The sequence below is a fragment of the Cylas formicarius genome, unplaced genomic scaffold, assembly GCF_029955315.1.
Source record: "Cylas formicarius isolate icCylForm1 unplaced genomic scaffold, icCylForm1.1 PGA_scaffold_10__41_contigs__length_53128322, whole genome shotgun sequence".
In the NCBI taxonomy this organism is placed as follows: domain Eukaryota; kingdom Metazoa; phylum Arthropoda; class Insecta; order Coleoptera; family Brentidae; genus Cylas; species Cylas formicarius.
The window spans coordinates 22,950,872-22,975,376 of record NW_026844214.1 but is presented as its reverse complement, the minus strand read 5'-3'; the positions used below and the strand labels follow the sequence as shown (position 1 = coordinate 22,975,376).

Below are 24,505 nucleotides of genomic sequence, written 5' to 3'. Positions count from 1 at the left end.
AAGTCAACGTAACCGTTGCCAATATCACTCGCTATATACACATAAATTGGGGAAGCCAATGCCACCGCTAAATATTACCATGAAAAAAAAAAAGGCACAGAAATCGATGCTATAGCCACAAGCGGAATCTCGTTGAACCTCGTATAATTTTATCCAGGTAACGTGAAAATTGACGTCCGCAAGTCTGAAATGTTTTTGGATAGGTGGTGCTCAAATAAGTGTAATGCCGACATTATTTTAAAAAATCAAATTATATACATATACATATATATATATATATATATATATATATATATATATATATATATATATATATATATATATATATATATATATAATTATATTTAGTACTTTTCAAGGACAACATACAAATATCATAGAACACCAATGAATTCCTATTAGGTACTAAGAAAAAAGAAGACAAAATCCTTATTCCAACCTAAAAGTGGAAAATATTATTAAGGTTATAGCTGTAGATCTGGTACGTGTAAAAACTTAAAGTTTGGTAAAAATAGACATCAAATTGTTTTGTTATAATTTTAGCTCCAAGAAGTACCTGAAACTTTTCTAGGTGGTCCTTTAACAATGAAGGTTTCTTTGAGTAAATTAAATCCTCCGCTTGGTAAGAAATATGTTTTCTTTTCTACTCGAATTTTTTTAGTTCTGTAAATAGTATATCCAATTATTTTATTTAGTGGAAGTATTTTTTCATATAAATCCTCCCATATTGTAGGTGGTCTTTTGGTTATAAACCATATTAAAGCAACTGCCATTGAAAATATTGATATAAAGTGGGGTGAGGATACCACTGTTGGCTCGTACTGTTGCAAAACTAGCAATGATGTTGCAAGAGCAATGGTGAAGGTTGCATGTCCTGAGCTTTATGGAAATAATGCTAAGGAAAAAGCAGAAGTAGATCATTGGTTAACTTTCACCTTAGGTCATCTCTCTCATGAGAAGAATTTTTTCAATACTTTGCAGGTATTAAATGAGAGATTGGCACCTGTTACATATTTAGCACTTAAGAGGTTGACTATTGCAGATTATATTGTGTTTGCGGCATTATATGGTAAGTTTAATTTTTAACTACGGAATAAAATTACATCAAATGTTATTTTAGTCAACAAACATTGGCAGGAAATGCTTAATAAAAATTCAGTTCCGATTCATATTCTTCGATGGTATAAATTTATTAAATCTCAAGAAGTAGTTAAAGAGACTATTAACGAGCTCACTGAAGAACAAATTGCAGCTTTATTTTTGGTACAAAACCAGAAACAAAATTTGGAAAAATATGTGACAGCTAGTGGTCGTGCCAGAGAGGGAAAGTTTGAGGATTTACCAGGGGTGGAAACGGGTAATGTGATAGTAAGATTTCCTCCTGAAGCGTCAGGGTAAGATATTGTCTATACTTATGGATTATAACTGGGTTAATTAACATTCTTTGAGTTTGGTCTGATTTCCACTAGTTCTATTAAATTGTTGATGATCATATTTATTTGCTGCGACTCCCATGATGAGATACCTATATAGATTTATTATTTTGCAACCTAAATTCTTGCCACAATTACAGCTTGGTAGATTTGCAATAATAGTTTCTTTAATCCTGATGGGACTAATTTTCCAATGCTTTGTGGACTTTAATAACAGGGCTAAGTAGGTCTAGGAATTTGACAGAAACAGTCATCAATAGAAGCATTTTTACTGTATTGTTGCAAGATGTTTTGGAAAAATAGGATAGATTTAACCAGATGCACTATTATGTAAGATAGAGAAGTGTCAGTTTCTGGCAGAGTTGTTCCAAGGTTTTGCTTTGTTTGCAATGTTTATGTTTGAATAAGTAGATCAATTTGTTATTGCACAATTAAACCACTATGTTGAAAGAAAACTCTCAAAATATGTAATAATATAATAGTATTCAGGAAAGAAAATGATTACAATACAAATGACACCAAGCATAATCTTATAGCATTTGGTGGTGTCATCATTATAACATAGTCTTCATCTTTCCTCATATTTGTTATAATTAGATTATTATTTGATGAACAATATTATCTTTAAATATTTATAAAAAAATTAATTTTTTATTAGTAATAATGTCTTAAAGAATCTAAAAAAAAAAAACAAAAGTTTAATGTTTTTTAAAAAATCAGAAAATATTTTTTATTTCTTAAAAGGGGGAAACATTTTAAATTTTTGTTACAACTAACTGAATAGGTAAACAATAACCAAATACTGATTTATTTAATCAAATTAATATATTTTACTTTCATAGGGTTGTTTGAAAATGAGCACTACGTTTCTTCAAGATATATAAAGTCATTTTTATTTTTCAGCTATCTTCACATAGGTCACGCCAAAGCAGCGCTTCTCAATCAATACTATCAGGAAACATTCAAAGGGAAGCTGATAATGCGGTTCGATGATACAAATCCCGCCAAAGAGAACGCCGAATTCGAAAAAGTTATATTAGAAGACGTGGCGATGCTAGAGTTGAAGCCCGATTATTTTACCCATACATCCCAGTACTTCGATCTGATGCTCGAGTACTGTGAGAAAATGATCAAAGAGGGAAAAGCTTATGTCGACGATACAGAAGCGGAGCTTATGAGACAGCAGAGGGAACAAAAAATTGATTCTGTAAACAGAAATAATTGTAATAATTACATAACCCTCAAGGAATATCAACAATGTTTTGCTGTATTTATTTTTTAGCTGTTGCCAAAAATTTGCAAATTTGGGAGGAAATGAAGAAGGGTTCTGAAACTGGACAACGCTATTGCGTTAGAGCTAAAATCGATATGCAATCAGTGAACGGATGTATGAGAGATCCTACCATTTACAGATGCAAAAATGAAGTTCATCCACGCACTGGCGATAAATATAAGTGAGCTTGTAATTGTATATTTTGAGTGGTTGTTTGTTAATAGGACGTTATAGGGTCTATCCGACATATGACTTTGCATGTCCAATTGTTGATGCCGTAGAGGGCGTGACTCATACCCTACGTACTATGGAATATCGGGATCGCGATCCTCAGTTTTATTGGTTTATTGAAGCATTGGGACTGCGAAAACCATATATTTGGGAGTACAGTCGATTATCAATGACCAATACTGTCCTTAGTAAAAGAAAATTGACGTGGTTCGTACAAGAAGGGTTAGTAGATGGTTGGGACGATCCCAGAATGCCTACAGTTAGAGGTGTGCTTCGAAGGGGTAAGTAACAGCCTTCGAATTGTTTATTGAATGTTATTGACGCCATATAATTTAATGAATATCATTTATTTCTGCTGAAGTACCCCTAGTCCCCATCTAAAATCAGCTCTGTCAAAATTTTTGCTATTTGATTGGATTAAAAATTTATCAACCAATTTCAAACAAATGTTGAATAAAAAAAATTGGTTACTATCTATAAATTTTTTATGCAATTTATTATAATGAAGAGGAATAAATTTTCAAAAAAAAAAGTCACATAAAGCACGTAAACTTTTGATTTGACTAGAATAATTATATTTCAAAAAGTTGTCCAGCAATCCCATAAAGGCTTACAATTTTCTATGTCTACTTCATTCATCATCATCATCTAGAGACGGTTTCTAGGAGCTGATCAATATGCAAAAAAGAATCTTTCAAATTATATTCGATCCCCCTGAATCCTGTATTTGTCTATAAAAAAAATTGTGTAATAAAAGGTATGACAGTGGCGGGTTTGAAGGAGTTCATAATAGCGCAAGGATCGAGCAAATCGGTCGTATTCATGGAGTGGGACAAGATTTGGGCTTTTAACAAAAAAGTTATCGATCCCATCGCGCCGCGATTCACCGCTGTAGAATACACCGATCCAGTGCCGGTTCTGGTAAAGAATGTTGGGGAGGAATGCCTCATCGTGCCAAAACATCCGAAGAATATTGATGTCGGTCAGAAAGAGGTTTGGATCGGTCCGAGATTATTGATTGACAGGGCCGATGCCGAACTCTTGAAAGAGGGTGAAAATGCCACTTTTATCAATTGGGGCAATTTAATGATAAAAAAGGTGAGCTGCGTTTCAGAAAAATGTAATTTTTAAACAATTTACTTGTAGGTTAATCGTAATAAAAATAGGATTGTTTCGGTTGAGGCTGAACCAAATTTGGCCAACAAAGACTACAAAAAAACATTGAAGTTGACGTGGCTCGCAGAGACAGATAAAGCTAAATTTACTCCCACATACTGTGTCTATTTCGATCATTTAATCAGTAAACCGCTTATTGGCAAAGACGAAGATTTCAAGCAGTTTATCAATCCAAACACAAGGAAGGAAGTACAAGTGCTTGGTGACCCTGAGCTTAGGAAATTGAAGAAGGGTGACATCATACAACTTCAGCGAAAAGGTTTCTTCAGGGTAAAGAGAAGTAACATTAGTAATGGTTAATAAACTTAATAAAATTACAGGTCGATGTGGCCTATGAACCTATTAGCTTGTACTCTTGCCGAGAGCAGTCTGTTATTCTATTTTATGTTCCTGATGGACATAAGGAATCTCCACTTGAGTCTGTGAAGGAGAATCAGTTACCAACCAAACAAACGGTAAGGTTTCAGGACATCTGTTGTTATATTGAACATTGTACTTATCACTATTTTTTTTTTCAGACAGAAGGACTGAATGGGACACATTTGCAGGTGTTAGCTAACTCAGCAGAGGAAATGAACAGAAAAATTATCGAGCAGGGCAATATCGTTCGCGACTTGAAATCCAAGCAAGCGGCTAAAAACGACGTGGAAAACGCTTTGAAGATTTTGCTATTTTTGAAAGCGGAATACAAACACTTGACTAACGAGGATTGGAAGCCTGATTGCGTTTTACCCAAAGCTGTGGATATTAATGAAGACAACTTGACTCAAAAAATACAAAATCAAACCGATGAAGTAAGTCATTTTATTATTTTCATAAGACAGTGTAGGAGTACTTTTAACTTGTGTATATTTTAAGTTATGCTGTTATGTTACTAATGGCAGTTAAAAAAAAATTTAGATTTACATACAGTAGTCCCTTATTACCTAAAAATTTCTATTTTTACAACTTTTAAAAATGGAGTTTACGAGGGCAGTCTCGCTGAACGCTCCAGCAGTGTCGGCATCATGTGGCTACACTCTTTGATAATGATCTTCTATAGTTTACATGTCCTGATGAAGTCCTTCTCTCTAGTCTTCACTAGCGATCTAGGGGGCTGTGGATGTGGATGTATGAACTTTTATCCTCATGTTACAATCGAAAATATTAAAAATTGAAAGCATAGTTTCCACTAAATCTATGTTCTCCACTAGTACTTCTTGAACATGAACAGACATTTCTTAAAGGCCAATTTTTGTTATCTCAGTGCGCATCATTAGTTATTTAAACACTTAACTGTGACTGCGGATGGCATCTAGGTGACCATCGTCCTCTCAGAAGGGGTCGTACCAGCCGAAGAAGTATGGCAAGTGTAGCATCTGTTGCACCTGTCGCTGATTGAAGGTGTAGGTGTAGTCGCTGTAAATGTATATTTGCATCCCGGTCGTTATTTTTATTGGGTTAGTGTCGTTTTAGCACATTTACCCCCGCTAGAGGACTAGTTTATGTTAGAGACTTGTTGACAAACTCACTCTCGGTAAAAAAATGGAGTTTGTAAAAAAAAAATTGTGCCTTTTTGACAGTATGGTGGTAGTCCGTCCATCAAAAGGTTAGTGAGAAATAAATAATGTATTTAACCGAGTCCATCCGGCGACCATGCGTTTATTTCGCGGCAGCGGTAGCAACAATAAGAGAATTAAACTAACTAAAAGTCGTCGATGTCGTGCAAAGGATAATTAAATTAAATAAATAAACACGCATTGATAACAGTTTTGATTTATTGGCAAAAATTTACAAAATATTAAAATCTGTTTTGCTTAAAGAGGCGATTTTGTTTAGAAAAATTTGTTTGGAGAAATATTTATACTAAAATGCACGAATTTCCAATCCCGCGACACCAGTCAGTTTTTTCATCTCTCAAGAATACGTCATTTATTTCTCGATAACCCTCCGACGAGCGTACCACCATCCGCACCATCTCCGTAGTGCCAAAAGAGGACAATTTTTTTTTTACAAACTTTATACATTTTTTACCGGTTGGGAGTGTGTGCCAACACAAAAACTACCACTAGCGTTGATGGGCTTGCCAAAAAGGCACTAACTCAAAAACTATCCTTCTAGCGTGCCAAAAAGACACTAACGCAATAAAAATAAGGACATGTACGGGGATATTAAACCTACACCTCCAATTAGCGACAGATGCAACAGGTGCCACACTTACCTTATTTTTGCGGCTGCTACGACCCCTTCTGGGAGGGACAATGGTCACCTAGATGCCATCCGCATTCACAATGAAATGTTTAAATAACTAGTCTGATGTTCCTAATATTAATTTTAGTGGAGGTTAAAAGTAAGTAATAAGATAATTAAGACATTAAGTCTGATATAGGCAGATGGGGTCGGGGACAATTGCAGATATTAATTTGACTAATCTTTAATTTCTTAAAAACTAGAGCTGATAGGAAAAATCTATTAGCATTTTTGAAATTAGAATCTTAAAAACGTCTAAAAATTTGTTGGCATTTGGGCACAATTTTTTCGAGTTAGTTGTTATGTATTGACAGTTTTAACATGTGATGTGATAGTTGAAGCTTGGAAGAGTTATCAACTGCTTAGATTATCACAAGCTGCTGTTAAATTAAAAAAAAAGTTATATAACGTTCACATTAACGTGGACCAGTAACTGCATAGTGCGAATGCATATTGGAAATTGATGTAAAATCTTGTATCTAGGGCAAAATGCAAAAGATTTGTTTAATTTGGTTTTAATTTTGTCCCTTCTAGTGTATTAAAAAACAATTTATATCAATATAAGTTTCCATTTTAATCTTCAATTGACGGTGACTTGTGACTATTTTTTGCTGCACTTGAATTGGGTTTTTGAAATACTGGTCTCTCAGGTGTAGGAACGAGTTACTTGTATTAAGCGATGACTACCATTGAATGACGGCAAGCAAGCAAATTACTTTTAAATCTAAACACTATTTTGAGACATCCTTTTTGTTGTTTGATCCGTATGCAGGGCGATCCAGTTTAGAGAAGCAGATGGAAAATAAAAAGATGCGTAGAAAGTGATTTTTTTTTTAAATTAAAGTTTCACGTTTTAATATGTTAGAAATTTTATTTTCAAATACATCCTGTTGCTCTTTAACGGATAAGTTATTTTCCGAAACAAACTCATCCGCAGGTGTTAGCTAACTCAGCCGAGGAAGTGAATAGAAAAATTATCGAACAAGGCAATATTGTTCGCGACTTGAAATCCAAGAAAGCGGCTAAAAGCGACGTGGATAACGCTGTGCAAATTTTGCTATCTTTGAAAGCAGAATACAAACGTGTAACTAACGAGGATTGGAAGCCTGGTTGCGTTCCACCCAAAGCTGTGGACAGCAATGATAACTTGGAACTAAAAGTACAAAATCAGGCTGATAAGGTAGGTTATTATTTTCTTTTAAAGCAATTTAAAGAATGTGTAATTGTGATGTAGAACTCCCAATTTGCATTATAATTTTTTTAGAAAAATGACATGGTTTAAATGTTCAAGTTTTAAGAATTTATTTTAAGATTTCCTGGTTAGTTTGTAGGACTAACTCGGTTTTACTTTCACCCTATTTGGAGAAAGTTTACATATTTGTTTGTTATAGTAATAGAAATAATATTTTTTTATTTACTTTTGTTTTGAAAATAGGCAAAATGTCAATGTGTCTTAGATTTAAAACAAACTTAGTTAAGAAGAATGAAAAGGATAGTATAATTAAATCCCCTTCACTCATCAAAAAAATTCAGAAAGTGTGTTTTTATAATAGCAATACTTACATAATATTTAATCATTCCCTTTAGTTTTTCAAATTTATATTTAAAATAAATAATAATTATAAAATACAATATATGGGGCAACGTGCGCATATTGATCCTTAAATGTGGGATACAGAGGGTTATTGAAATGATGTTATATAATCTAATAAATGAAAAAAAACTTCTTCAAATTTAAGCAGCAAATTATTGTTGTTTCTTTTTAGATAATCACTTGTAAACGTTGTAAATTTCAAATTGAATTCCGCCTTACTTTTGTCTATCTGTTTCGCAACCGTTTTTATTATTTGAAATATGTTAATTAAATTATTCATTAATTAATAGTTTAATAACAGCTAGAAAATGTTGATTTATTTATTAATGGACTTCCTATTTTCGAGGAGACTGAAGTTGCAGCTTATTAGATAGATAGATAGTTGTTTATTTCAAAAATTGTTACCCATGTTAACAATTAATGAAATGACGTCAAAGACCCGCAGTACGTCAGCTATAACTAGAGGTACTTATTGCTAGAGCAATTGTCATACTACATTATATTCTTAATGTTACATAGGGATTATTTACATGTTTAGATAGTTGTCCAAGCTATACGGCTCAAGTTCAGTTTAAAGTTTTTTAATTTCCCTTTTAAACGCATTCCTATTATTAATGTGTTTAACATTCAGAGGTAGTTTATTAATAGTCACGAGTTTATTTGGCACGAACGGAGCGCCACGGAGCGAGTGTTTTATAAACGAGTGACTTAAAAAGTTTACCAAACGTGTTGCATACTACTAATCTTTCTACGACCGTTAGGTTTTAGGTACATTTTTGCAAAACAACCCTGCTTGTCATATTTAAGACTTTGTGCATTTCAGAATGGTTCATCATATTCCCTTTTTGTAGTTTTATAAGTATCTTGATATTTTATGTCACGATTACTCAATGTAACTAATAAATTTAGCCGTTTCTTGCCATTTATAATTTCTGTGGTAGCGCTTTTTTTTTCGGTTTGGTACAAAGTTTTTTTACAGGAAAATATTGATCAAATAGCCTTATGTATTTGTTATGTTATTTATATTATTTATGCCTAGCGAACATACATTTTCCAACTCAATTTTCTGTGCCAAATGGTCTGAGATGAATTTTTCTATTACACTGGTATGAACAAAACCTGAATTCGTTAGTATGTTGTCAATACAACTAGCAGAGGTAGGTGTTTAGTATTAACGTGTTAGTGTTAGTATTTACGTTAATGGTCGTCACAAGTTCACGAGACGTTGCCATTGCTACGAATTGAGAGCCTCTTTTATTTTCTTTAAGGAGTTCAATGTTAAAATCTCCTTACCTAAAAATGTTTTTATGTCTTCCGATGGCGGTCTGTATTCCATTATATTTTTTGTCACCCCAGTGACACTAATGGTTGCGCATTCAAATACTGCACATAGTGATAAACCACACAGTTTTATCCTGTCTTTGGCTAAAGGCGTAAAGACGTTGTCCCTCTCGGCAAAACCATAAATCTTTTGATATATCCCACATTCTGCATTGCTTATTAATGAACCGTTTAGTCTATCAAATGTTTTTGCAAGAGACTGCAAGTTTTGGTGTATTATGCTAACGATCTTGGTACTGTTTCTCTGATTATTTTCTGGGGAAACCTTGACACTATAATTTCTATAATTTCTTAGCCTTGTTTGATAAATCGGGCAATTCCTATCGCGTGCTGGGTGCTGGCTTTCCTCATCTGTAAGGTTCATCATTAAAATTTAAATAGGTAACTAAATTACAATATAGTACCCTAGACTAATTTTGAATACAGTCAATATGATTAATTTATTAGTTGCTCCTTTTTCGATTCTGCTGCAATCCTCTCATTCTTTTAGGTGAGGAAATTGAAGTCTGAAAAAGCGGACAAATCTGTCGTCACAGCCGAGGTAAACGTATTGCTACAACTGAAGGCGGATTATAAAAAAAAAATGGGAAAAGATTGGATTGCTTCTATGACATCAATTGTAACATCGAACCCTAAAGTCACACTAGCTACAGATTTGTTACAACAAATTTCCGACCACGGCAATAAAGTTCGCGAGTTGAAAACAAATAAGGCTGACAAGACAGTAATTGATGCTGAAGTTAAAACTTTACTCGAGTTGAAGGAGCAGTACAAAGCCAGAACTGGACAAGAATGGAAAGCGGACTTGCTAGCTAGTGCTATTAAGGTGGAATCAGTTGTGGAGCCACCACATACAAACCAAGATAAAAGCAGTTTAAATTCACTCATCATCTCGCAGAGCAAAAAAGTGAGGCAGCTGAAAGCGGGTGAGAACGATTTTTTCGTGTCTGTCGGCACGTTTGGAATTTGTTGATTGTTTCAGAAAAGCCTGATAAATCTCGAATTGATAGCGAAACAAAACTTCTTTTGCAGTACAAATCGGATTTTAAAAATCTTACCGGGAAAGATTGGCAACCGGACAACAAACTGGAAAGTCAAGTTACGAACGACGAGGCTCCAAAATTTGGTGACGTTACGAAAGAAATTTTAACTAACAAAATTACCCAACAAGGCAATTTAGTGCGGGATTTGAAATCTAAAAAGAGCGATAAGGTCTGTTTTAAATTAAAATTCACTTTAGGCTAGTTTTCGTTAGTTTCAATCGCTTTGTTTTTGATATTTCGTCAATGGAGTGTAGGGAATTAAAACCAAATAGGACATTGTATTATAAAGAACTATCAGTCAAGGTGACATGTATTATTTCCTAACTAGATCGGCTGCAGCAAACAATTGAAACAAAGTTTTTCTGTTCGCGAAAATCACTTTAGCTTCGCCAGTCGAAGAAAACAAAAAAAAAACAATAAATCTAAGGGTTCAGGGGTCGTATTATAAGAACTAAAACAGAAAACATAGCGACAACCAAAATATTATATACCCGAAGAAAGGAAAAAAAGTTTTATTTGCAATAGTGTGGTTATAGCTACATAACATTATTTTTACAAAAATTATATTGCAGTATTAATTATTTCAGTAATTTAATTAATAATAATCTGGAATTTATCTTATTAGTAATATTAAACAGGCCGATTTATGTTCAGATTAATGATTATTATTATTAATTTGATAGAATAGGACGGCTTTCATTTTTGTGTTGTAGTCACAAATTGATGATGCCGTGAAAATTTTATTGGATCTAAAAGCCGAATACCAAAAAGTAACTGGCGAAGAGTTTACCGCGTCTGATAGAGTTCAAAACAAGCAAAAGACAAAGGAACCCAAGTCAACTTCCACTACTAAAGAGAAGGTTACCAAGCAAAAGCCAATTCCGAAGAAGAAAAATTCCATTGAGGTGAGTTGTGTTTTGGTTTTTAAACAACATTTTACAACAACAAAAAATCAGTTTTCGTCAACTTCAATGATATCCTGCACTATTATATACCATACATGAAAAATAATGTAGACATTTTTTTCTGCTAATGTATGATGCGTCATGATTATAACAGCACAAACAACTTTATCATTTTTGGAAACAGATGTATTGTGTAGTTAGCAACAAAAAAACACTTCTCACATATTCTCTCGGTGCGCCAGATGCCATTTATGTAGATCAGATACAATATGAACAACACATACTGCTTTGGCTTGGTGAAACATTCTTTATTTGAAAAAAGCAATATGTAATAATAATAATCATTCATACATTCGAAAAGTAACGTGTGTAACTATATAGAGCCATTCTGCCATGGAGTAGCAGCCAGCTGTTTTACTGAAAGGTTAATTTATATACCAAGAATGGGTCAGTAAACTGCAGTCCTAATTTCTGTTAAAAAACTTGAAAAAAACATTGCACATCGTGGATGCAAACCTATGCGTGCACCAAGCAAGTAAATCAACAGATTAAATAACCTGGTAGAAAGATTCAGTACCGTCAGGGATTCTGTGGACGCTTCTGGTGAATGGCCTGCCCTCTATCCTCTCACTATGAGCGAAGATGATTCTAGAAGCACAGACAATGTGGTCGCTATAGTATGCGGTAAAAGCAAGAAATGGGATATCCATTATCTTCCAATCAGTCTTGCATACTATATAGAAATGGTACCATAGGGAAAGAATGATCATAACACCCGTAGGATAAAACCAATTAATTCTAACGCAATAATTTCTTTTTATTACTGAAAAATATTTTCAATATTGCTAAAAGTGTGGCTTCAAAAAGGCACAAGAGGAAAAGAAGAAAAACCTATCGACATGAAAAATTCGTAACCCTAACAGAGGCGGAGACATCTGTAATTGAAACACTTCTTCACAGAAATATTCAGCAGCTGAAAGATAAAAATAGACCGCCGTCTGAAAATTGTGAGCTTCTAAAATAAAAAATAGTTTTCCTTGAAGAGAATCTCGGAAAACTCAGGTTATGATTAAAGTTTTCGTAAAAATAATAAGTATTAACACCCACTTTGCAGTAAGTATGGGGTATCACTGGGCCTCTGCTGTTTATCTTATGCACACGTCACACTTTTCTGAACTACATAATAGCGATTGAATTTGCTTATGATTACGAAACTGCACGCCTGGTTCGCAGATGTCTAAAATTGGATTTGGGAAAACAAACTGGTACATTCTCTTGAAAAGAGGAGTCCACCTTGACGGCAGGCGCAAAAACTGCCTTTTGGATCCTCTGTCTTCTCTATAGAATCTAGCATAGCACGCCAATCGAATTAATCCGCACGACCAAACTTATATAGCTTATTACTCTGGAAAAACTCAACGGACGCGTCTAGAGTCGACCTCAAGCAGCTGTACAATCATTTTCAAAACCTTCGAATCCTAAACCTTGCCTGTATTGTTGATATATCAATCTTTGACCAATATAGCTATTAGATAATATAGGGGCCGTAAATACATTAAATTTTGCTGATTTGTTTTCACGGTGTCAAATTTTGTCAGATGAGGTGGACATGGCGCATAAAACATTCATGTTAGACCTTCCTTATGAAGTGAAACTGCCAAGCAAAGAGGAGCGGGCTCAGTATAAAACTAACCTATGGGGGCTAGAAGATCATTTTGATTTAATTAACGACTCTAAGACACAGGAAGCCGTTGGAGTGAATGAAACAAGTGTTATTTGTACCAGATGCGCGTGATACAGATAGCGAAAAATTGTATCACACCTTAGCTTCAGTGTAACAAAGTGATGCCTAGACTATTGGAATCACATACCGTGACGAGAAATACGTTGTTGTTACATTTGTCAAGGATTTTCGCGTTGCGATGTACTAATGTAAGCAGTGTCAACGTCATTATAAAATCTTGTCTTAGATGCAGAGATCGAGATCTCATTGTATACATAGCAGTAAAAGATCGTTGGATCCAAATTTGTTGTATCTGAACTTATATACTTTAACTACATCGTTTTGACTTTCTACAAATTAGGTTGAAGAAAATGCTCCTAAAAAACAAACCCGTCTCGGGCTGGAAGCCGCGAAAGAAGATTCTCTCCCCGAATGGTATTCCCAGGTCATCACAAAAGGTGAAATGATCGAGTATTACGACGTTTCTGGGTGTTACATTTTTAGACCTTGGTCTTTCACGATCTGGGAGGCTATCAAGGATTGGTTCGACGCAGAAATCAAGAAAATCGGAGTGCAAAACTGCTATTTCCCAATATTCGTATCGAAGAATGTGTTGGAAAAGGAAAAGACTCACATAGCTGACTTTGCTCCCGAAGTGAGTGGCTCCTTTTTTTATTTGCGCATAATAGAACACTTCAACACATCAAGTAACCTTTTTTTTTGTTTTTCGTCACCTAAAATTTTGACCAGCAATAGGCCTAAGCAAAAAAACATTGAACCCTTCTGAGATTTTTTTCTTGTTTCTGTAATTTACTTTCAAACTTTTTTATAAAAATGTTTTTGGAACCGAAAATTTCATATACTTCTTTAATTATGTAAAAACGAAGCTGACGTTTTAAAGTGACTATTTGCGCACGCCTGCTCAGTGCACAATTGGGTATTTTAGAGTCCCTCGAGTACGCTCACCTGGAAATTTTCGATTAAAAAAAAAAGTTAAGTTCTAGTTTCCAAGATACGAAGTGCTCAATAACTCAATAACTTTTTGGAATGCACTTATATCTGTTCTAAATTAATTAAAAAACTTCTCTTCACACATCCTCAGTAATGCAAAGTTTTTAAAATTGACATTCATTTCTTTTCTGGATAATAGGACGAATTCAATAAATTCGTAAAATTTGTCGCTTGCAAAATTATGCACCCGGTTTATATACCGGGTGACCCAGTGAGGCCATGATATTATGGAACCAGAGGAACCCTAGAAATTTGAAGGAACAATTGTGAACTAATTCGGAAAACAGAAAATACTGGAAAATATTTTCGAGATTCTGAAATGACAGTTAGGGGGTGTAATCACTACTTGTTTAGATTAGGTTAAGTTAGGTTAAGATGATGATATTGAGATGCAGTTTTCACTGGGCTCTTATTTGACTATCCAGTGAAATCAAGAAATTCGCATCGTTGTATTTATTCTTATTTCATAAAATTATTTTTTTACCATTATATCAAAAACGCCATCTGGTGGCGTGATAAGTAATCACACTCGCATCACACATAGCAATAATGACAGCCTAGGAAAAGCTCTATTTAAGACTCCTGGTGTATTAAAATGAGTTAATCCTTGTTGCAGATATGAAAATGTATTTAAGAAAATGTCCCAACATCTTCACCACTTTCTTTGCATAATTTTTGGTTTTCTCAGCTTTAAAACCGTACTCATTTTAAGTTTTAAAATTCGACATAACAATTGCGTCCCCTGGTGGCCATTTCAGAATCACAAAAATAATTCCCAGCACTTTCTCTTGGCCGATTTACTTAATAATGCTAGGCCCGACCGTTTCCCTAATACCGTATCTCGTTGCCCTTAGTGGGATGCCCGGTCTACACTTCTGTGGACCTTATAATACGATATTTTAGGTCGCTTGGGTTACGAAGTCCGGCGATTCCGATCTTGCCGAGCCAATCGCGGTGCGTCCAACTTCGGAAACCGTCATGTATCCCGCGTATGCGAAGTGGATCCAGTCATACCGCGATCTACCGATTAAATTGAACCAATGGAATAACGTGGTGGTAAGTTATGGTCAGCGCACGCCATCTAAATGGGGACGTTTCTGAAACCGCAAGCTGCAACTTGTATTGTTTTTCTGTAACAGAGGTGGGAGTTTAAGCATCCGCAACCCTTTCTGAGAACCAGGGAATTTTTGTGGCAGGAGGGGCATACAGCCCACGCATCTAAATGGGATGCCGACGAAGAGGTCAGATACATTTTGGGTTCGTGAGATTTTGCGATCGGAGTGTCGGAATATTTTGGAGTTGTTTTGTAGATTTATATGGAAACATTTACGAGGATCTGCTCGCGATTCCGGTGATAAAGGGGCGTAAGACGGAAAAAGAGAAGTTCGCAGGCGCGGACTACACACTCACGGTAGAAGCCTTCGTTTCGGCAAGCGGAAGGGGTATCCAAGGTGCAACTTCCCACCACTTGGGCCAAAATTTCTCTAAGATGTTTGAAATCATTTATGAAGACCCCGAAACCCAAGAGAAGAAATTTGTTTATCAGAATTCGTGGGGTATTACAACCAGAACTATTGGTGAGCAGAAAAAAACGCTTTCTTTTTTCAAAGAAACTTTACAGAGCTACTAATAGCAATACTATTTACAAATCTGGATTCCTCCTCAGCGCACCCAGAATTAAAACACCTAACATCTTTTCTCTAAAATAATTTCCACATTACATTCAAAACATTACTGACCACATATTAAAAGTTATAATATAAAAAATTTAATGTCAAAACCAGGTTTACCACTTGTCCAATAATCTTTCAACATCTTCGATCATCATCAACTCTCATTCGACTAAACTAAAATTTTTGCATATAATCAATTCTTCCACTAAAGAAAAATCCGGGAATCTATAGAAATCTCTAAATAACCAAACAATATTAGGTCTTTACCTTTCACCAATCCACCAACCCAGGAAGGAAGAATCCAGAAGTTTTGTAAATAGTATTAAGTGTTAATGATTTTATATTTTGGGTGGGTTTATCTCAGTCTGTGTACCAAAAGATGTATCAACAAAAAATGTAAATATATAAGTTTTCGATTAACATGCAATAGTAAATGTCACCAAAACAAAGTAAATAATTGTATTTTTGTTTTTTATTATTATATTTTTGCTAAACAACGTTGGCTTTAAAAATATTTGTTTTTGTTTATTTAAAAAAAATGTTTGGTTTCGAAATAAAAATAAATACAACAAAGTTTTTATGTCTCATACTGAGAAGTTTGAAAACTAATCGAGGAACAATAGTAACCGTCATTTACTAAAATGAACTGAAACAAAGTTTGTAAACTAACAATTTAGTATCCATCCATCCACCGATCATTGCTATTTTGTGTTTTTAGAGTTTAGTTAGTTTGCTGATTAGTTTGAAAACTAACTAATAACCAAATTAGCCGTAACACATATATTTCGGTCAAAATAAACTTGTGTGTGTACAAGAAATGCGTATTGCGTAATGCATATTATAGAGACAGAAATTACAATAATATTTGCATGTTCGGAACACAAATAGTTTTTTGCTTTGAATTTAAAGAACCTCTTATGTGTTACATATTTTTGAAAAGCTCGTGACAAACCTAAGGGCTTGTTAAAGACATACAGGGTGTTCCATTAGAAAAAAAACAGAAGTTTAGTTTCTATATCAAAATCAACCAAAAAAACATAAAAAATGAGACACTGTTCTTTTTCTTCAGAAAATATTATTTTAAATATAAATGGTCAATCCAATTTTAAATCGACGGTCCACCAGTAAATGCACTGGCGGGTAAAAAATTTTGGTCTTTCAACAAATTACAAATTTCCTCGAAAAAAACTAGTAGTTGGTAGATTAACTATCCTACTCTATTTGGTTATCTGAATTTAACATTTAATCGGAAAATCTAATGTTGGTTTTCCGGGTTTTGTCGAAAAACAGAAAATGCCTATTATAAACAAAGCCCAATTAATTAATTTTTTTATTTAATTTAATTTTTATTTGTAACTGAAGAAAGGAGTAATGGGGGCTATTCACATGCAGGCAAGTCCGCGCGAAAGTGTGTCCAGGTAAGTCCGCGAGCAAGTGCGAAACGAATTGCGGCTACACACTATTCAGGTAAACCTCAGAGTTCACCAGTTGGTGGGGCCTGCTGCTGTGCGAAAAATGAAGTTGGCCTTCGCACATGCTCTAAAAATCAGACACAATCTGATTCGCTTCGAGCCGCGCTTGAAACTAAACGCGCCTTGAGTTTTGACCCATACACATTCGCACTTATTCGCGTGTCTCGACCTGTACAGGCAAGTGTTAAGACGTGTATAGGCCGCTTAAGACCGGCTGCTTTTCAACTGAATACGGATTATGTTCTGGTTTATATTGTTTCATTCCTGCATAAGCAACTCTCTTAGCTCTTGGGCACGTCGTGGAGCTGGTGTATGTCTTCGAATACGTCGTTCCATCTTATCCCGTACATGTTCGGTGGGATTCAGGTCTAGGCTAATCAAGCCTCGTAATTTCCACCTCATCCAGATATTGAGTGACAATTCTGGTGATGTGGGTTAGCATTATCGTGCATAAAAATGCCATCTTCGCCGATAGTGGTAATAAAAGGCATAGCATGATCTTCCAGAATTTCCGTAATGTACCTGTGAACTGCCAGAGAGCCATTCAGTATAAAGACCAGTTCTGTGCTTGCTTCTGAATTGACTCCCTATCAGTACAACCTTGGGCATATCTTTCTTCGGGTCTCCTCCACACTCTCCGACGTCCATCTAACCCAGTCCATTCGCTAACATTGACATTTCTAACATCTTGAAGTTGATTTCGAAGCCAAACAGCAGAAGGTGATCTATTTCGCAAACTTGCGAACAACAAAAATCGATCATCCCTTTGGTTGATGATCCTTCTTCCACCGGATCCCAGTCTTCTAGTGATCAAGCCAGTCTCCTTGCAGCTTTGTTATACCTTTTGTACAGCACATAGACTCCTACCAACAATTCTTGCAGTTACTTTTTACAAAACTAGTCCAATTTTGTAGTTGTCTTTTGAACCTTCCACAGACTACTGTAATACTTTTTACAAAACTTCTGGATTCCTCTTGCATCGAACTTGCTGACGTTTTGCTAGTCGTCCTGTTGGTCAGAGCTTAACTCACAGAAAAACAGTTTCAGTCAAGCTCTGAAGAAGGCATCACGATGATTGGCGAAACGTCAGCAAGTTCGACTCAGCAAAAACCGACGCAGGAGGAAACCAGAAGTTTTGTAAAAAGTATTACAGTAGCCTGTGGAAGTTTCTTTGGAAAATTAAAATTCTTGCAGTTGCTCATTTTCATCGACCATCTTGTATTAATACTACAATTCTAACCACAACAATAGGATCTAAAGGCTTTATGACCAGTTAAATACACCTCCGATCTAAAATACACCAAACAATCATAAGTTTTATGGAGATAAATGAACAATAAAATAGAAAGTACCTAACGCACAAGTTTTTAATTAGGCTGAACTTCCGTTATTTCATAAAAAAGTCGAAACTACACTGACAATAACTGACAACTAACAAATGTCTCCATCCGCATTTGTCGGAAAGCAAATAGTGTAGTAAACAGGATAGTTGAATATTTTTGGCCTCATTCGGTTTTTATTCTCTACAGGTGTTATGATAATGATCCATGCAGACAACCAAGGTCTAGTGTTACCCCCGCGAGTGGCAAGTATACAGGCGGTCATTGTTCCATGCGGAATCAGTACGAGCCTGTCGGATGACAATAAAAAGAAATTACAATCGTGTTGCGATAATCTCGAGAAAGCTTTGAAAGAAGCCAATTTAAGAGTGAAAGGGGATTACCGTCAAAATTACTCTCCCGGCTGGAAATTTAACCATTGGGAACTAAAAGGTGTACCGATTAGAATAGAGTTGGGTCCAAAAGACGTAGAGAAGCAGCAATTTGTGGCCGTAAGGAGAGATACCGGAGAGAAAATAGTGTTGCCCTTAGCGACAGCTGCCGAAAAAGTTGCCGAATTGTTGCAGAATATACACGACAGTTTATTTAAGAAGTAGTGAATTGTTGGGTAAAGTAGAACATGTTTGTTGAACTGAAACTTTTGCAGAGCTTCAGAGGACTTTAAGAGCCATACCGTGCTGTTGAAAGAGTGGGTCGATTTTCCGTCAAATTTGGATAAGAGAAACGTCATTCTTGCTCCTTTCTGTGGTCTTTCCGAATGCGAGGACAAAATTAAAGCTGACAGTGCGAGGTACGTTTAGAGGCTCTATTAATGTATTAATGTTTATTATCTTCAATGTACAGGATCTTCCAGTATATTTTTACATCCTACAGAGTCACATATAATAGGTACAAAAAAGTGCAAATACGAAAGTTTCATGACTTTGTAATAAACTTTAAGCATTTTCACAACAAAATTCAACTGACGCGTTCGTGACATTAAATTACTATTTACAATTATAGCACATATTATCAAAAGTTAACAATTATCAACAATAATCTTTTGGGCGAACTATGTGTTTGCCAATAACATTGTTTAAACAATTAAAGGTTGTTTCGTTAATTTAAAAGTTATACTATAGGGATTTTATTTATTTTCTGCTTTATCCCAAATAAGCTAAATCAAAACTGCGGGGCCTAGTCCAGTCAGGTAACTCTTTTTTATTATATTATATGATTTAACTCTGTCAGGAGGCAGAGTATTGAAGACTATTGGTCCAGTACAGTATATATATTTCTGACGCGCTGCAAGTTGGGGTTCTGTAGAGCCACTTCGTGCTCTAAAGCAGACCTTATGTTTATACCATGATTTATTTTGGTTTGGTATTAGTTGGTTTTTAACTTAAATCTTATCACTGATTTAAAATGCAGTTGTTTAAAAGTAAGCAGATGACTCTCCCCAAAAAGTAAATTAGTCGGGTATCGCTTTTTTTAAAATACATTGTTTTTTCTACCCTCGCCTGTAAAATACCAAATTACCAAAACTAGCGTGCTGGAAGCGTCACTTTATCACGTCAGTTTCGTTTCCCACGGATCCGAATCACTTCGGACATTAGCGGGATTTTACCGCACGGATTTGGGAGCAATCGGATGTTTTTGGAGATATTTCCTACGCCTGTCAATTCTGACCGTCATGTGTCATGTATTCGTGTTGTTTTGCGAAAATGTACCCAAAAACTAATGGTCGTAGAAAAAGTATAGTATGCAACACGTTCGGAAAACTTTTTAACTCACTGGTTTATTAAAAACCCGCTCCGCTCGTGTCAAACTCGTGAGTCAAATGCCGTGTACCGCACTTTTTGCATAATATACTATTATAATCCATTCTTGAGCCACCTGCAACTCCAGCACATGCGTCCCATAGGCATTACCCCACTTAACTAATCCATAGCTTATTATTGACTCTATTACTGAAAAATCTTTAGTCCCTCCAAAGATAACATTTTACGTAATTCATACAACTTATATATTAGTTTTTTGATTTTGTTAATTACATGATTAGTATGACTGTTTCAAGTAAACCGTCAATCAATCGGTATCCCCTGATAGTTTGTGAAAGTTGTTACATTTACAGTCTGTCTTGTTCACATGAAGTCTTAGTTTCTGAATATTGATAGGTAGAGATTTTCTCGATAAAGTGAAGGTGTTTATATTTAAGCACAATAAACTATGGTCTAGCCATTGCTTTGATCTTCTCAAGGTTAATTCCGCAATTGTAACGGTATAGTCCCAAGATTTTTCCTACACAATCACTGCTATATATATATATATATATATATATATATATATATATATATATTTTTAGATATATTGAAAGCTTATACTTTATACACTTTTCAATTATTTTACTAATAATGCTTATTAGTGCAATCGGGAAGACCCAAAGAGTATAAGATGGAGAACGCTCCCATTAGTGGCAAGTTAAAAAGCGTACACGAGTTTCAACTCCTCTAGTGAGTGTGTCCAGTCATGAAAACGGAAAACGCGGACAATTTAAAGTTTGAAAGGTAAAATGTGAAAAAAAAAATATGTCGACATAGTTTCAAACATTTTTTCATTAAAATATAAATTACAAGCTACTGTAGTATTTTCAGTGTGACGCATTACTTTAAACCGCCATAACAGTACTTGGACACAAATAATAGTAACAGTATACGGGACCTTGCCCCCTATCTTGTACCCTTTGGGAAGACCCCACTACTGGAAACCAAATTTACAATATGCTTCAAAGGGTTTAAGAGATGTACAATATTTATTTTTATTATTTCAGAGCTTATGGTATCTACTCTCATGAAGTATAGGACCCACCTTACATTACATATTCTTCCGGCTAACTTTTTACCAACATCACAGAAGTAGGAGTTAAATTCATTTTCAATTAGTTTTTTGTCATTTATTTCAACATTGTTATCATCTATTAATTTGATCAGTTGTTGCTTCTTTAATTATTTTCTTCCATATCTTCCCAGAATCTCTTGAGTTATACAGTAGTAGTGTTTTACACTGCAAATATTTAGCTTTTTTTAATTAACTTTGATAATTAGTCTCAATATTTTTGATAATCACTTAAAAAAATTAAATTATTTTTATTTAAAACGCATTGCTTTTTTAATTTATTCCTGTTAGGAATAGAAATCAGGAGACCACTAGTTATCCAAGGTTTTAATCTAGCATTTGTACTGATCACTTTTCTAGTTACCGTCGCTGTCTTTGCAATAAAGGTATTCTATGATTCTTCTGAAATGTATTCAGAGAGCAGGTTATGCTTAAGATATGTAAAGGTGTTCTTTTTATGTTTGAGTTAAGTTTAATGTTAAGCAATATAGTCTCTCAACAGGATGACAGGATTAATATAATTAAATAGCGGAAAATAGTGATCGATACAGGTTGCTGTTCCGTTTTTTTCTTGTTACCTTGTTTATCATGCTGGCAAAACCATAACTCTGCGTAATTGTTAAGTAGTCATTTGTAATTGGAAATATAAAGGGTAAGTTATTTAAATGTTTAGGTACAGAGATCTCAGAAACTAGATCAGATACGAAAAAATGATAATGAAGTCTTAAAATAATAGCCATTCATGACAAATTCAATCGCAAGGTATAAGCTAATAATGACATTTTCTCGTTAATTTCTCAAATAGAATAAAATACTTATCACATAAAAAAAATAGAAATAAATACTGCATAAGATTTAAATATGGTATTACATTTTCACGATGCTTTTCTTAAGAAAAAAGTTTGCCGGGTGCCTCCTATCTGGAACTGTTTGATCATATAAAACGTTTGTCCTTCAGAAGAATATATAATGTAAAATAATATATAGGGCATTCCAAATTTTGACATTATCCAATTTTTTTGACACGCAAAACCAAAAATTCTTAAAATTCGATATATTTCTTTTTTTGCACTTTTCTTTGTTTTTATTATAGACGACCCAGTAGATAGGATTTAAAAAAGTACGGGAAAAGTAATAGCTTTTTAAGATATCGGGCCTTCCTGAAATGGTTGCAAATGTTGCAAGTACTCTTTCTATCTGATTACCTATATGCGGGGTTTCCCTCGTGAAACTTGGTATATGACAATAATTGGCTCTGAAGTACAATTTAAAAACCTTTGCTTTTGCAACGTTGCCGGTTCCACCCGAAGTCAAAATCAAAAGTAGTGTCATTGTCATTGTTAGTGATATTTTGACGTCAAAATATCACACTTTATCGAAAGCGGGGTTTAAAAAAAATCATTTAAAAAAAATTGCGAACAAGATGGCAGATAAGTGTAGGAACAATCAGTGCAAGTTGCTTAAATTGTTATGTCGAAGAAATGCAATAAAAAAACTATTTGTTGCATTTGAAATTTCAATGTTGCCAGTGATTTCGGGTAGAACCGTCAACATTGCAAAGTCTAGAATATTTTTATTTATACGTCAGTGCCAATTCTAGGCATACCAAATTTCACATCAATATCTACTTTGCCTCTCCTAAAACTCTCTCTAAAATATCTGGTTTAACAAAAAAGTGCTAAAGATAACCCGCAAAAGTATTAAAGGTTCTCGCGTATGGTATCGTTTCAGAATTGCAGGAGTTCTTCGCGTTCTCTCCATTTTTAAAAACCAATGTAACTTTTTACTATCTGTTTCTATGAAAACATTTTCTAAGCACCATTTTACTTAGCAACCGAGAAGAAAATGATTTTTTGTATATGGAACGCCAGGTATATTTTTGAATCATTTTAAAAGAACCTAAAATTACCTTTCCCAAAACATAACAACACACTTGATTGTTTTGCTCGACTTTTTTTTAATAAAAGTGTTTAATTTTGAAAAAGTAAGTTTTCGATGATGCGAGCGTAATACAGGTAACAACTGCGTACTGTTAATTGACGTTTTCTTCTCAAACAGCCAAAATTTTAACTACTGGTCTCAACGACACCCTACTGGAAATATAGTAACTGTGTATTTAGAATAACACTTGTGTGGTATATTTTTGGGAAGGTAATTTTTAGTTCTCTTCAATTTTTCAAAACCATATATGGTGTTTCATATACAAATCAAATTTTCTGTTAATTAAAAAGTTTCTCTAACTCTGAAACGAAAACAGTTAAATTTTTTATTGAAATAGAACATCACATTGCAATTTTGTTCTATCTCTTGTAGAAAGGGGAGTTTCCCTTTGAATTTATCTCAGCTTGTACATGAACTACGGCAATTCCCAACATTTTACACTAAATAAATGGAATTAAGCCTTTGTTTTTTCTTTTAGAACAATATTACAAGATTAAGTAAAACACTCATTGTATTTTGATTATTAATGAGTTAATGGGTTTTGGACTTCCTTTATGAAAAATGTGAAATATGTTATCGACGCTTTCGGAAATTTTGTTGACTTTGTCAGAACTCTAAAAGAGTACGCATACACTTAAAATGCTGTTCTTAAATGATCAAATGTACAACAGCGCAATTATATAAGTAAAAAAAATAACAAAAAAAAAAGAAAAATATAAATGTATATGAAACATATAGATTCAAATTGGTTTGCTATCGTGCGAAACGTCGACCACATTTAATTTGAATTTGATTTTTCATAAACCGCTCCCAAAACCCATTAATTTCTTAATAATGGATATTCTATTTTTCATCAAAAGTCAAACTATTGCTTCATCCTAAAAGTCTAAATTAAATCTAAAATATTTTTTGTTGTTCTGGTCCCTCATCTAAGAGTATTTTAACATAATTTTTATCTGGGGATCTACGAAAGTTTGATTTTGTAGCATCTTATTGTTAAAATGCATTGTTGAAGCGCAGTTCCTTCTTACAGGGATAAAGAAGCTGAACCTGGGGCCCCGTCGATGGGAGCGAAGTCTTTGTGTATTCCTCTAGAGCAACCAGAATTGATCAAGCCAAATGACAAATGTATACATCCAGAGTGTGATAGAAAACCGAAATATTACACCCTGTTTGGTAGGAGTTACTAAACAATTTGCCATTTTATTTCCCTAAGTCATTAAAATGTTCAATTGAGTGAAGTACA

The 24,505-nt window shown here is 34.5% G+C and overlaps 1 protein-coding gene across 1 annotated transcript; it reads left to right on the top strand.

The window, feature by feature from the left end:
- The first annotated feature begins 359 nt into the window (after positions 1-359).
- LOC132701262 (bifunctional glutamate/proline--tRNA ligase) lies at positions 360-24,502 on the top strand. The gene is made up of 22 exons (XM_060669060.1): positions 360-481; positions 544-622; positions 734-1,069; positions 1,121-1,394; positions 2,337-2,656; positions 2,716-2,887; positions 2,941-3,218; positions 3,695-4,035; positions 4,084-4,383; positions 4,434-4,568; positions 4,632-4,907; positions 7,280-7,522; positions 9,768-10,203; positions 10,260-10,489; positions 11,034-11,225; positions 13,310-13,603; positions 14,863-15,015; positions 15,099-15,216; positions 15,270-15,536; positions 18,634-19,036; positions 19,091-19,234; positions 24,293-24,502. Exons 2-22 carry the CDS (start codon positions 586-588, stop codon positions 24,447-24,449), a joined length of 5,106 nt encoding a protein of 1,701 aa, XP_060525043.1. The 5' UTR covers positions 360-481; positions 544-585; the 3' UTR covers positions 24,450-24,502.
- Positions 24,503-24,505: the final 3 nt, after the last annotated feature.